Source organism: Manacus candei, unplaced genomic scaffold, assembly GCF_025592945.1.
Source record: "Manacus candei isolate 608988 ecotype Guabito, Panama unplaced genomic scaffold, ASM2559294v1 h1tg000056l, whole genome shotgun sequence".
Classification (NCBI taxonomy): domain Eukaryota; kingdom Metazoa; phylum Chordata; class Aves; order Passeriformes; family Pipridae; genus Manacus; species Manacus candei.
The window spans coordinates 75,201-87,402 of NW_026138104.1; the positions used below are offsets into that span (position 1 = coordinate 75,201).

The following is a 12,202-nucleotide window of genomic DNA, read 5'->3' on the forward strand; positions in this document are numbered from 1 at the left end:
GGCTGTTGAAGATCCTGTGAATAGCAGTCCCACCTGTTAGCCCCTCTAGCCTCACCTGCAACCTTGCTAATGGTGCCTACTCCACCCAGCTCTCCCTTGCACCAGAGACAAGCATGTGCACAGCAATCTTTAAAGCTACTAGCTGGAACCAAGAGGAACTGAGGGTGACCGATAGAAGGAAATAAAAAAGGTTTGCCTGGAGGTGAGTGAAGGTAGTGAACCAAAACTAACAAACATGAACAACTCTGCTTGGAGATCAGCACCCAAAGTAACACAACAAAGTGACAACCATCAGCCAATGAAAGGAGTAATGACTGATGAAGTTATCATACATAGGAAACATCTGAGAGGGCAACCTGTCCAGTGCTGGATGCTGGCTATGTAAAGCCAGCACAGACAAGCAAACTCTGGGGAAGAGCCTTCAAGGACCCTAGAGACAGAGTTGCCAGTAAGCTGAACTGTTGTGCAGAAGTTCTGCAGCCTCCATCCTTGTGTACAGACCCAGGATAAAGTAAGCTACCTTGAATTTAAAGACAGACAGCGTGACTCCAACTTACCAGCTTGGGTTGGAAAGGACCACACTATGAGCAGAGACACCTTTCACTAGATTGGGGCCCCATCCAACCTGGCCCTGAACACTTCAGGGACAGGTCATCCCCGACTTCTCTGAGAAACCTGTTCCAGTGCCTCACTACCCTCTGAGTGAAGAACTTATTCCTAACATCTAATCTAAATCTCTCCTCTTTTGGTTTCAAATTGTTCCCCCTTGTCCTTTTCATCTGTCCGTGTAAAAAGTCACTCTCCCTATTTTTTATTTTCAGTACTGGAAGGCTACTGTAAGGTCTCGCCGGAATGTTCTCTTTTCCAGGCTGAACAACGCCAGCACTCTCAAACTGTCTTCACAGGAGAGGTGCTCAATCCCTCTGATCATCTTTGTGGCCCTCCTTGGACTTGCTCCAACAGGTCCGTGTCTTTCTTGTGCTGGGGACCCCTGAGCTGGATGCAGTATTCCAGGTGGGGTCTCACAAGGGCAGAGTAGAGGGACAGAACAACCTCCCTCAACCTGATGGCCATTCCTCCCTTGATGCCAACCAGGATGTGGTTGGCCTTCTAGGCCAGCAATGGTATCAGTGGTGCTGGTGGGTGAGCAGCAAAGTAATAGCTCACATGCCTGAAAAGCCTCAGCAGTGTCCCCAGAGCATATTGGATACAAGCCTCTGATAAGCTATTCTGGTATCAACACTAAATGGATATTGAGTCAGACGATTAGAAAGTCATGTAAAAAACCCACATACTAATAATAATGCACTTAGATTAATTATTCCCACAGAAATCAATTCTAATATAGGGCCTCACTGACACATTAGCTTTACTCAAGAGTACTTAAAAATTAGCCAAGGCATTCAATATTTTGGCACCTCTCCAGATTCTGGTCCTTACATTGCTCTGTTCCTCTGAGAGTGGAGGTTAAGAATCAAATCCATCTCTCCCAGACAGCCTGGCTGTATCCCAACACAGTGTTTGCTTAAAAGGTTTCCTTGAATACAGGACGATCATTTAATCAGCATTTGCTACAGCACCACACAATCCTTATGGGAATGGCCAGCTCAAAGAAACACATTTGTAAATCTATACTTTAACATACCTGAATGCAGTCAGCTCTGTTCAGAAGGTACAAGTACTACCTGGGAATGTTTCTAAAACCTGATTGCTTTCTGAGGTAAGATCTGTCTTCCCTCACCCTTGCTGACATCAATAGGGAAGAAATCCAGGAAGAAAATGGGTCAGATGGGTCAGATGTAAAATGCTGGGTTCAAGCCACATCCTTAATCTGGAAGATTATGTGATCCAGATTCTAGGCAAGCTGGACCATCCCCACAGCACAGTCCAAATAAATGCTCCTACAGCACCATCCCTGTAGTTTGGTGAGTTATCCTGCAACAATGAACAGTGGATATTTCTGCCCAGCTGTCACATTGTTGTATCCCATTAATCAAGGTGTATCAAACTGTGTGGGAGCTTCTACAACATAGTAACTTGGATGAAAGAGTAAAAGAATTAGCTAAATAAACATATATGATAATATTTCAGTTGCAGGGATAGAAGTTCATGTTTAGATCCAACCAATTTGAGGACAAAGTGATTCAAAACCTGTCAAGTTGTTCCTTTTCCCAGGAAAACAAAAAAAAAAGCTGCTCCTAATGAAATTCAGCCCCACTGAGTCTTATTCATTCATGTTACACTTAATTGTAAAAACAATACTGCAATACCTAGCACGATAGCTTATAATTCAGACAAAATCTTTAAATAAAGATTTCTATATATATTTCAAACTCAAAAATATAATTTCCCATCCAAATGTGCAAATATTTCAAGAAATAACTTACCATAAAATTAAAATTAGCAAGATCTCAGGACACAGGGGCTATGTTTATGCCAGTAAATTAAACAGTGCCAGGGAATGATTCCAAGTACTAGTAATTGATTATCATATTAAAATCATATTAAATCACTGAGTCTCTGAAACAGTTTGGCCCACGTTAATTATTATTCTACTGAAGAATACTCAGACAAAGCCCAGGAGTTAGCAAAGACTAGGAGTTAGCTTGGATTGGGTTTCCAGTGAAATATACAGCCTCCCTGCCCAGAAAGGTACAAAACTTTAAGGGTAGGAGCACTGACCACTCCGGTGCCAGCTGGCCTTAGTGTGAAGAACAGTTTGAGGCACAGACTGCCTACTACAACAAGCACAGCCAAGGCATATAAACCAGCTAAGCAGTGATGAATGCAGCCTTACCTCACCTGTGCTAAGGGGTCAGAGTACTTATGGGTAGTTTTTCATGTTCAACATGCTACTCCTAGTAGTCTTACAGTCATTACCAGCGCTTGTAGGAGTTCTTTGCAGAGACCAAAAAGAAAACAGCTTATATTATGGAATATTTAGTATAACCATAGTGGAATAAACAGGAGAAATTTAAACTATTTCGGCACACAGCACCACATATTTAGTTTTTGTAGGATCCACGATTTGGGTTTATCAAAGAAGCAGAAAGTGCACCGAGCACACGTGGCTTCTTAAGCAGCTCAGCACGAAGTCCCAGCTCAGCAATCAGCATTGCAGAGGCAAAGGTCTTTTCTTTCCTTTTCTTTCCTTTTCTTTCCTTTTCTTTTTCTCTTCTTTGCTCTTGCACTTGGATTCAAGGAAAAAGAAACAGACAAGGAAGGAAAGAACAAAACCACAACCCCCAGCCAGAAAACAGATTACACAATCCAGCTCTCGGAATCAGATATGGAGTGTGGTATCCTTTGCTTTTTGGGTCCTGTCTCATTACCCAGGAATTAGAAGTCCTGCCTCTATCACAATGTGGATCTGCATTATGGAGAATGCCTGCAAATGTTTAAAGGACCCAGCTGTTTCATAGGGTAAGAGCACAGGCAGGCAAAGCTAAAAGGAGCAGAAGAAAATCTGCACAGGCATGCCCACTGGAAGAAGAGAAGATTATTATCTAGGCAAAGGAGTTACAAAAATAAAGCCATGCTGTTCAGTGCTACTGTCAACAAACAGCATTCCCACCAGGGTATACTTCTGCTGGTTAGATCCTGAGGTAGGCTTCATCCGTCCTGTATACTGTCTTAGTGCTTGCAAAGACACGACTGTATAAATTACCTTTTCAGATGCTGTGATGGCAAACAAAACTAACAGCAGGTATACAAATATTATTTTCTGAAACAGTGTATTTTTCAGAAAAAAATCAGCTCAAGATGGGATGAGGAATTAGCTGAAGAAGGAATAAATGAATTTCAAGTTGATGTTAATGAACAAGTGATTATTTTCACTTTTCACCCTTTAACTGCTCATGGTGTAAGAGCTAAATAAAAGTAAAAACTTGTCTGAAAGATTGCATTTGCAGTTCAGCAGAAGATAAAGAAATTAGGCTGTGAACCAGGATTGAAAGTTGAGACAGAACCCTGCTTTGAATTAAAACTGTCCAGATAAGCAAAAACAAAAAAATGGTAATAGATGATTCTTTATTAGAACAGAGAATAGTTAATAGTGAAAAGCCACAGGGTCTGATAGTTACACTGCTATTGTTAGAGCACACTCTTCAGTGATCTAGAAGATTAATTAAACATGGTAAAATTGGCTAACCAATTATTTAAGATGGGAAGACTGATGCATTTCAGAAGAATTTAATTAAACAAAAGCAGGTAAAATCATTGGTAGGCTAGAATTAATACAATTAATAACTTTCAGAGCGGTACAAATCATGAGACACCAAAGAGGTTTTGCACAGGTTCTGTGTGGTTCCTTAAAAAATCAAGAACTGCCTCAGAAAATACCATGAGAGCATCCGCTCAGTGCTTAGCAACAGTTTAGAAAGCTGAGAAAATGTTTAGTCACATTCATACAATGGGATACGGAAGGAGGACACGGAATTTAAAATTCGCCTCTCCAGTAAAACACTGAATTTGGTTAACTTTAAAGAAACCTTTTAGAGGAAAGTAATAATGCTAAAAGCATACAAGCAGCATGGGAAGGACTGGGATTTTCCAATGACTCTCTCATGCAAGACCATTTCTACTTTTCAATGCAGTAAGACTTCCCAGAACCAATTCCTCCTTTCCTGGGATCCTGCCCTTTCCCAGAGCTGCATGAGCACAAATCTTTGCATCCAATAAGGCAAAGAAGTGCAGTCCCCACTGAAAGCTTCCATATTTGTTCTAGAAGAGACAGAGACTAGGTAAGTATGATAAAAGGATAAAGTCTTCATTATGCAAGAACTAGATTTTCTTTCTAGTGAGGATGTTCAAGAAAAAAAATAAAATTCCCTGGAAGGATACAGCTCTTTGAGTGAGCTTTTTCTGGCGAGGACAGTAGGGTCTCCCAGCACCCTTTCCTTATGATGAACAGGGGAAAGAGTGGGATCACAAAGGCTCAACATAACCCAAGCAGCTTCAAAGAACTTCAGGTTTGATACTCAATACCACAGTCCATGGTATTCAAACAAAATAACAAAGGAGAAGCTCCACGACAGGATAGGATTCCCACTGTCAAGCTGTCTCCTTATCCTATCTTTTATGACTGCAGGCACCACTCACAAACTTCAAGCTCATGGATTACATCCTAAATGGGGTCAAAAGAAGCACAGAACAATTAGTGGTATTAGTGTGGCACTGCCCTCTAACTGATCCATTAATCTTAGAGCAGGATCAACACTCAACGATATTGAAAACTACACACATTTCAAAGGAAAATCCCTCCTGTATGTAGTCAAATTCTGAAATCCACTAATATGAGATATTAGTAAACTAAATAGTTAAGCAAAATTATGAAGAAGACTTGATATTTACATCAATTGAAACAGTATTCATAGCTGTATTTGCCAGATTAGAGTCACGAGGACATTAATTCTCATCCCGAAAAACAGAAGCTGATTGCCAGCTGGGATTATGAAAGAATTCCCTCTCTTTCCTTTGCCTCATAGGCTACCAGAGTACATCTGGTGGGTACTGATTATCTTTCTATAAAACATTATAAGAAAGAATAATTTAATTTATTATCACTGGAGAAGCCAAATTGGCTGAGTCTATGATCTCCCATGATGGTATGACAACTCTGCTGGATAGTCCAATACCGCAAACAGTAGATAAAATAATCACAGATGCTTATTTTCTCTTCTTTCCTCTCAGCCTCACCTAAAACAGTTCAAAAGGTAAAAGCCATGTCTTCATTCTCACAAATTCTTTACTGTGTCAGCTACAGACAGTCTGGATAGATTTTTTTTCTGGTAGAAGAACTGTAAAAATCTATTCTAGGTCAACGATTTCCACTCAGTATCAGTCAAAATGTTCAGAAGGCTCAAAGGGGAAAAATAAATCACTAAGTATTGGTATTACGCAAGCTCTCTGAAGAGGTATTGACTGCATTTATTGCAAAGAATTAAGAAGTGGCTTTAATGTCATTCTATTCATCTATGTCCTTTCTTTACAACTGATCTCACATAATAAACCCTGCTACAAAAAACAGCATGCACTTTGACTAGATTAAGGACAAAACGATTGCATATGCGTAATGCTGTGGGTTATAAACATAAAGTAATGCCAGTGAAATGCACACATATCTCTGTGTGCACAGGACACCAGGCAGAAGGTACAGATTTTGCTTGCTATGATCACAAAGATAACTATGCTTACTAAAGAAGTTCTATAAAATCCATCAAACTGACACTATTAAAGAGCAGACATGTGACTAAGTATGAATGTGATTTCCCCTGTGAAAGAAGGATTCATGAAGCTGCCTTGCCTTGAATTAGGTGGGGCGTGAGATTATACACTGCCTACACACTTGTAGTTCAGCAGGGACACCCCTTGCAGGAATGGCAGAAGGTATTTATAAAGCAGCAACCTTTTCCACTGCTCCAGCCTCCCACAGAGACGCAGATCATTAATGGCAGCTGCCACGGGAATGGTGCACACAAAGGTCAGTAGCACCTCCCTCCCTGCACTGCCAACAGGCAGAAGCTGACAGCTGGGGGCAAGAGAGGGATTTTGCCCCAGAAGACCCCCTTAAATTGCCCCTAGTGTTCTGGAGCATTTCAGGTGCAGAGGTGGGCACCGTCTGCCAAAGAAGGTGGAGATGAGGGACTTCTCAGTCCTAGCTCTGATACAGCTGTAAGCAGGAAAGAGGATCTGTCAGAAACCAATTGTTCTCTCCACAGAACGAGCAGCAGGCAAGGCTCTTTTGTCACACATCAAAACAAAAACAGTAAGGGAGGTAAAAATACCTCATTTTCTTTCGTATCCAAATTCATCAATATTAGCTCTCTCTTTACAAGCAAATATTCAAACCTACATTGAAGCCAAAAATCCAAGCATCTTGAAATCTAAAAAAACCAGCTTTCTGGAACCATTTTTACTTTTGAGTAGCTAAAACCAATGCAGAGTATCAGACAGCAAAACCATCCAGGACCAGATCAGAAGCCAGGATCCTGTGCCACATAATGCTTGGCCATCTTGTAAAGTCTTGCTCCTAGCCTACCACAAACCAGGGAAGAAATCATGCATTTCTTGCCTGGCCTGCATAAAGCAGAGAAGTGGTGTTTAAGGGTTTTTTTTTCCCCCCCATGAATTTTTAAATGAAACAAAAAATAGGGGGAGCTGCACCACATTGTCCCCATTTTTTTCCTCTAGTTAGAGACATATATATTAGTAAGATGCTGCTAAGCACAGCACTCTAGTGTACATATAGATTATTTTGTATCTGGTTTATTTATTAATAATTTAATATTATTTTATATTACAAATCAGATTGTATTTAAAATTGTATTGTTAAATGAATAATATTTTATGAAGGTTTTTTGTCTAATTATGACACTAATGCACTGGGTCATTTTTTTTCCATGAAAGCTCAATATCTTAAGCTTACTTACAAGGAAAAATGTAGAAACACACATATCTCTTTGATAAATGAGACCTGTCAGAAGCCAATGATCCCAGTGCACAGGATATATAGTACACTTGACAATGTAAGCTCAACAGCAGTGAAGTAATAGTTTTTACAGCCCCCTATTTTGTAACAAGGGTCTAGATTGCAACCAGTCTCACTGTAATTTACTTCCTGGGAGAAGACTCTGGGAGTTCTGTGTGAAAATCGTTTTATGTTTCTTCATTCTATTATTTTTCCATGGAAACAAGTACTCTATTCTGTAACTTATGCAATAATTATTACACGAACTAAGCTGATTATAAATGTATCTAATACATATGTTTTACGTAAGTGCTTTCTTTTTTTCTTTTGAGCTAAAACATCAAACACAAAATATACATAACATTTGCTTTGTGTACTGAAACACAGGAACACATTATTCTCTGTCATAAGGATTTTATATTTCAAGGTCCCAATTCTGCAGAAAACCTAATAAAGTATATACTCATTTTTATAGTTAGCTCAGTAGGAACACTCATAGCATGTGTGAGTCTTTGCAGAAATAGTACTGATGTAACTTAAACTGTAGATGTCAGACAAAAATGTATTCACCTGTAATTACACTACAATTTCTAATATTTTTTTTCCTAAATAACCTCTTTCAAATAAAACCTTGATCAACCACCCCCAAGATTCTTTGCAGAATCCACATCCCAGCATTGTTTTCTTAATGTTGTACAGGAACAGCCATGGAATTATAGTGGAAATGTGCACGCCAACATATAGCACCACAATCTGAGGGGGTCTGCATATATTACCACACATAGTTTAGTCATGGTTCAAAAGAACTCAGCTCTGATCTCATTAATTAAAGAATTCAGCTCTATTCCCTAAAGAAGATTTTGAAAGAGAACCAAAGGGTGACTACAGAATGGCTGTTGCTTTAAAGGATGCCAAAAATATTTTGGGGTTTATTTTGTAGAGTTAAATCTTTACTGAAATTAACAAGCTGTTAAACAGAAAAGCTTTGTGTCTGCACGGGGTTTTAAGTGGCAAACCAGTTCGTTTCTAGGCAAACAACGTTCTTATTAATTTACAGACATTTTACAACTTTGCATTTACATTAGTTCAGACTTTTACTTGCAGTGTATGTTACATTTTCTAGCCTATTCATTATCTTATGGATTTTTACAGGGACAGTATAGGAGCAGAGAGAAACCCAGAGATGGTGCCAGGAGCTAGGCAGCTCAATGAATTAATACTGGGACGTTGCCTTCCTCAATTTGGTAGCTGTTAACACTACTGCACTCAGTGTTCTCCTCCTCTCTGTGCTGAGGTGGTATCTGCAAGCACCAGAGGGCTCACCACCTAACTCCTCCAACCCTGGGGCACTAACGTGGCCAGTCTCCCCACGGGAAGAGCGGGGAGGTGATCAGTGGCAGCACAGTTTCCATCTGATCAACACCTATGACCTTCGTCATTCCAACTTATACAGTTTGAATCCATGGAGATCTAGACCAGTAGTTGAGACCATGGTCATCTATCTGCAAGTTCAGTTTGTCTCAGTGGTCATATTTTCAAAATCTAAACCAAAACAAAACTGTAATACTGTATCTTTTCCCTCTCTTGGGATTAAAGGAGAGAAGACATGAAGAAGTCGAAAAACTCTGATTCTACTTGGGAATACTGTAAGTCCTGTGAAGGAAGCCAGGTAATCTTAAGTATTAAATTAAAATTTTTTTTCCTTCTAAAATACTCACCTGACTTTCTCTTTGGTGTTTCTAAGAACAGTTGCAGCAAAATTTTGAGTAACACCAACCAGACTGATGCCATCAACTTCTACAATTTGATCATTCACTTGGATCCTTTCAGGGAAAAAACACAAATACATAAACAAATGTGTGAATTCTTGGGAATCTTCAGCAAAATTTAGCACAGAGAGATCTTTCTAGTTAGACTTTAAACAAAAGCTCAGTCATAAAATGACTGAGGTAAATACAAAAATGCATCATTCCTTGCATGCAGACATCTTGCAAATCCAGCTTCTAAGTTACTACAATTAATAGCATCAATTATCCAGTCCCTTTCCTTGTATAGAAATACAGCAATGCAATATGGTAATATGGAATTTGTCACATGATTGAGATACTTCAACAGCTCTTATATAATTTTTTCCTAAGCCAATCTTGAAAAACAGTGTAAGACATAGTTCTGGTATTTCATGATAATGGAAAAAAATGTGATATTTAACTAAAACAACCTGCTCATCTGTGAAAAAAAGGGCTTATGTATTAGACTTAATTGTGACATACTCTCTTAAGATATTTCATCTAACTTGCTCCAAAAAATGAATTTCCAGTGTAGATGTGATCTTGCTGCACACATTAACAAGACTTTGGACTGTTTTAATGAGGCCTTTCTTTCTGAAACCAAACACCTATTTGTAGCTGATATACTGTTTGATGCAGAAAAAGTTAGACAGAAGGAAAACCATGCCACTTTTATCCAAAGCAAGCACTGCTACAAAATCCCTAGAACAGGCACTGGAGTCATCTGGATTACAAATCCTTGGAAGATGGTTGCTGCATTATCCTCCAGAAATGCATGATCTCCAATAGTGTCAAAACTTAAAAAACAAACACATATAGAACTAGTCAAAGGGAGCAATTTTCCAGTACTTACAGGGATTCTATTGATCCAAACCACACAGTTTACAAAGGAACCAAGAAATAGCTATGAAAAAATCCTATTTAAATTATATGAAAGTACCTACATGAATATATTTAATATCTTAGGATATCTTAGTGATAAGACTTCTTTTCAAAGAACAACAGAGGCTTCAACACAGGGTTGAAGCATTTTGACTTGGAGCACCAGTTTCTCTTTCAAGTCTGATGCAATGCTTTGCAGTTTTACATGTGTTCAAGCAGTATTTTCTGTTCTTTGGATTCCACTGATGAGTAAGAAATACAATATTTATTCTTTGGCAGCCTCACACCACAGATTATCACTGTCTTCTGGGCAGGATCTCCCTTGAAGAAGACAGCCTATAAACTATTTTGAAAATCATATTAGGTATTTTATTCTCAGAATTTTATTTCAATTTTCACCAAAGCATTTAAGAAATACACCTATCACATTAATATTTATTGAATTTTGATTTTTGTTTTTACTTAAGTGAACATGAGGTGCAGTCAGACGGCTGCAGGAGTTCCTAGAAAAGAACTTTTAAGAAGTTGGTGCTGACTGAGAGGGAAACTGTCACTCTCCTGGCTGAAAATGGTGGAAGAACAGACTCCTTTTAGATGACAGTTTATACACAACACTGTACATCACTATGCAGTGGATTAGCAGAGTTCAGACAGAACCACAGTTACAGTATTTCAGGTGATGAAACATTATGTTAGAGAACTGTTGCCTAAAACTTTGTACGTGGCTCTATCTTGATTCAGTCTAGTTCCATTTGTCCTTCAGGCATATTTCGTTTCTCCTTCTTTCTTGTTTATATAGCTCCTAAATTAATTTCCAACTCTTATTTTTATGGCCACTGTTCTCCAAACCCCCTTTCTTTCTACATATACATATATTTTAATTATACATAAACACACATACATATCAAACAATATACAAAGGCCAGCCTTCCTGTTAGAGCTCCCTCTGCCAGGAGCTCTAGGCCTCCTCTGTCTCTCAAATCTAATTTCAAACATGAATGAAAAATTAGGCTCAAGTTGCCAAAGCCTGAATTATAGACATGTAACTGCTTTTATCATTATTAACAAAATTTGTAATTCTTCTGACAATTATTTTCTTATGCTCATGACTTTAAACTTTGCCTGCAGATTAGAATGAAGTAGCAGCTACAGAAGTGAACCAACCAAGGTTGAACAAATTACCAGCACAATTACTGCTCTGCATGACAAAATAAAAAATTTCACCTCTTCAGAGATAACTTTTAGAGCTCACGTTAAGAACTATGTAATGTTTCAAAACTGTTGTTCCCAATGTTATCAAAATACTTTAAAATGTGAATGACTCATCACCACAATAATTTGAAAGAAGCAGTTATGGATTGATTCATCCAGATAAGTTTTTGTTTTTCATATTCAGTCTAATGACTGATTCCCTATTTTACACAGCAGTAATAACCTCCCCTATTACTTATCAACATGCTTGCCTTTGGGTTCATCTTAAAGCACCCTTCTTTGTTAAATATTGGTACACAATGCCTTTTAATATGACAAATAAACTCTACCTGTCTGTCTGAAGCAACATGAATCAAGCCAGTGGTGCTCAATTACTGGGAAACCCTTTTGTACAGATTTTGTGTTTCCATGGGAGGCAAGTACTTTATATCACAATTTGATGGGTCTTTCCATGAAAGACAGGAGCTATCCTACAGATACTGTAATGTTTTAAACTGTAGCTTCAGAAGAACCTGGTTGAATAGTGCTATGTGATTATTCAGAATATCTGATGCAATTGTTGAAATATAGTTTTATTTTCATTATGAGACCTTGTTTTGCTATCAGTGTTAATGATTAACTAGGCTTTTCACAAAGATGAAGTTAACAGGACCCTTTACAGTTGATGCACTTCATTATAGAACCGTCTGCTCCTGACTGAGAGGATTACATATCCCTTTCCCAAGTGAATGATCAGTCAGGCTCTCAAAGAGAAAATCAGAGTGCTATTTCTCAGCTGACTGAACATTCTGCCAGTTGAAAACCAACACAAATATTAGAATGGTCAAAGAATGATTTTATTTTTCCTCAGCTG

At 38.6% G+C, this 12,202-nt stretch overlaps 1 protein-coding gene across 5 annotated transcripts in view; it reads right to left on the reverse strand.

Moving 5' to 3' along the window:
• The window catches only part of PPP1R9A (protein phosphatase 1 regulatory subunit 9A), a 136,863-nt gene that overhangs the window by 48,959 nt on the left and 75,702 nt on the right, over window positions 1-12,202 (reverse strand). For all 5 annotated transcript variants that reach the window (XM_051802609.1, XM_051802611.1, XM_051802613.1 and 2 more), the window contains exon 5: window positions 9,187-9,291. In XM_051802609.1, the coding sequence (XP_051658569.1) occupies window positions 9,187-9,291 (105 nt within the window). The remainder of the gene's footprint in view (window positions 1-9,186; window positions 9,292-12,202) is intronic.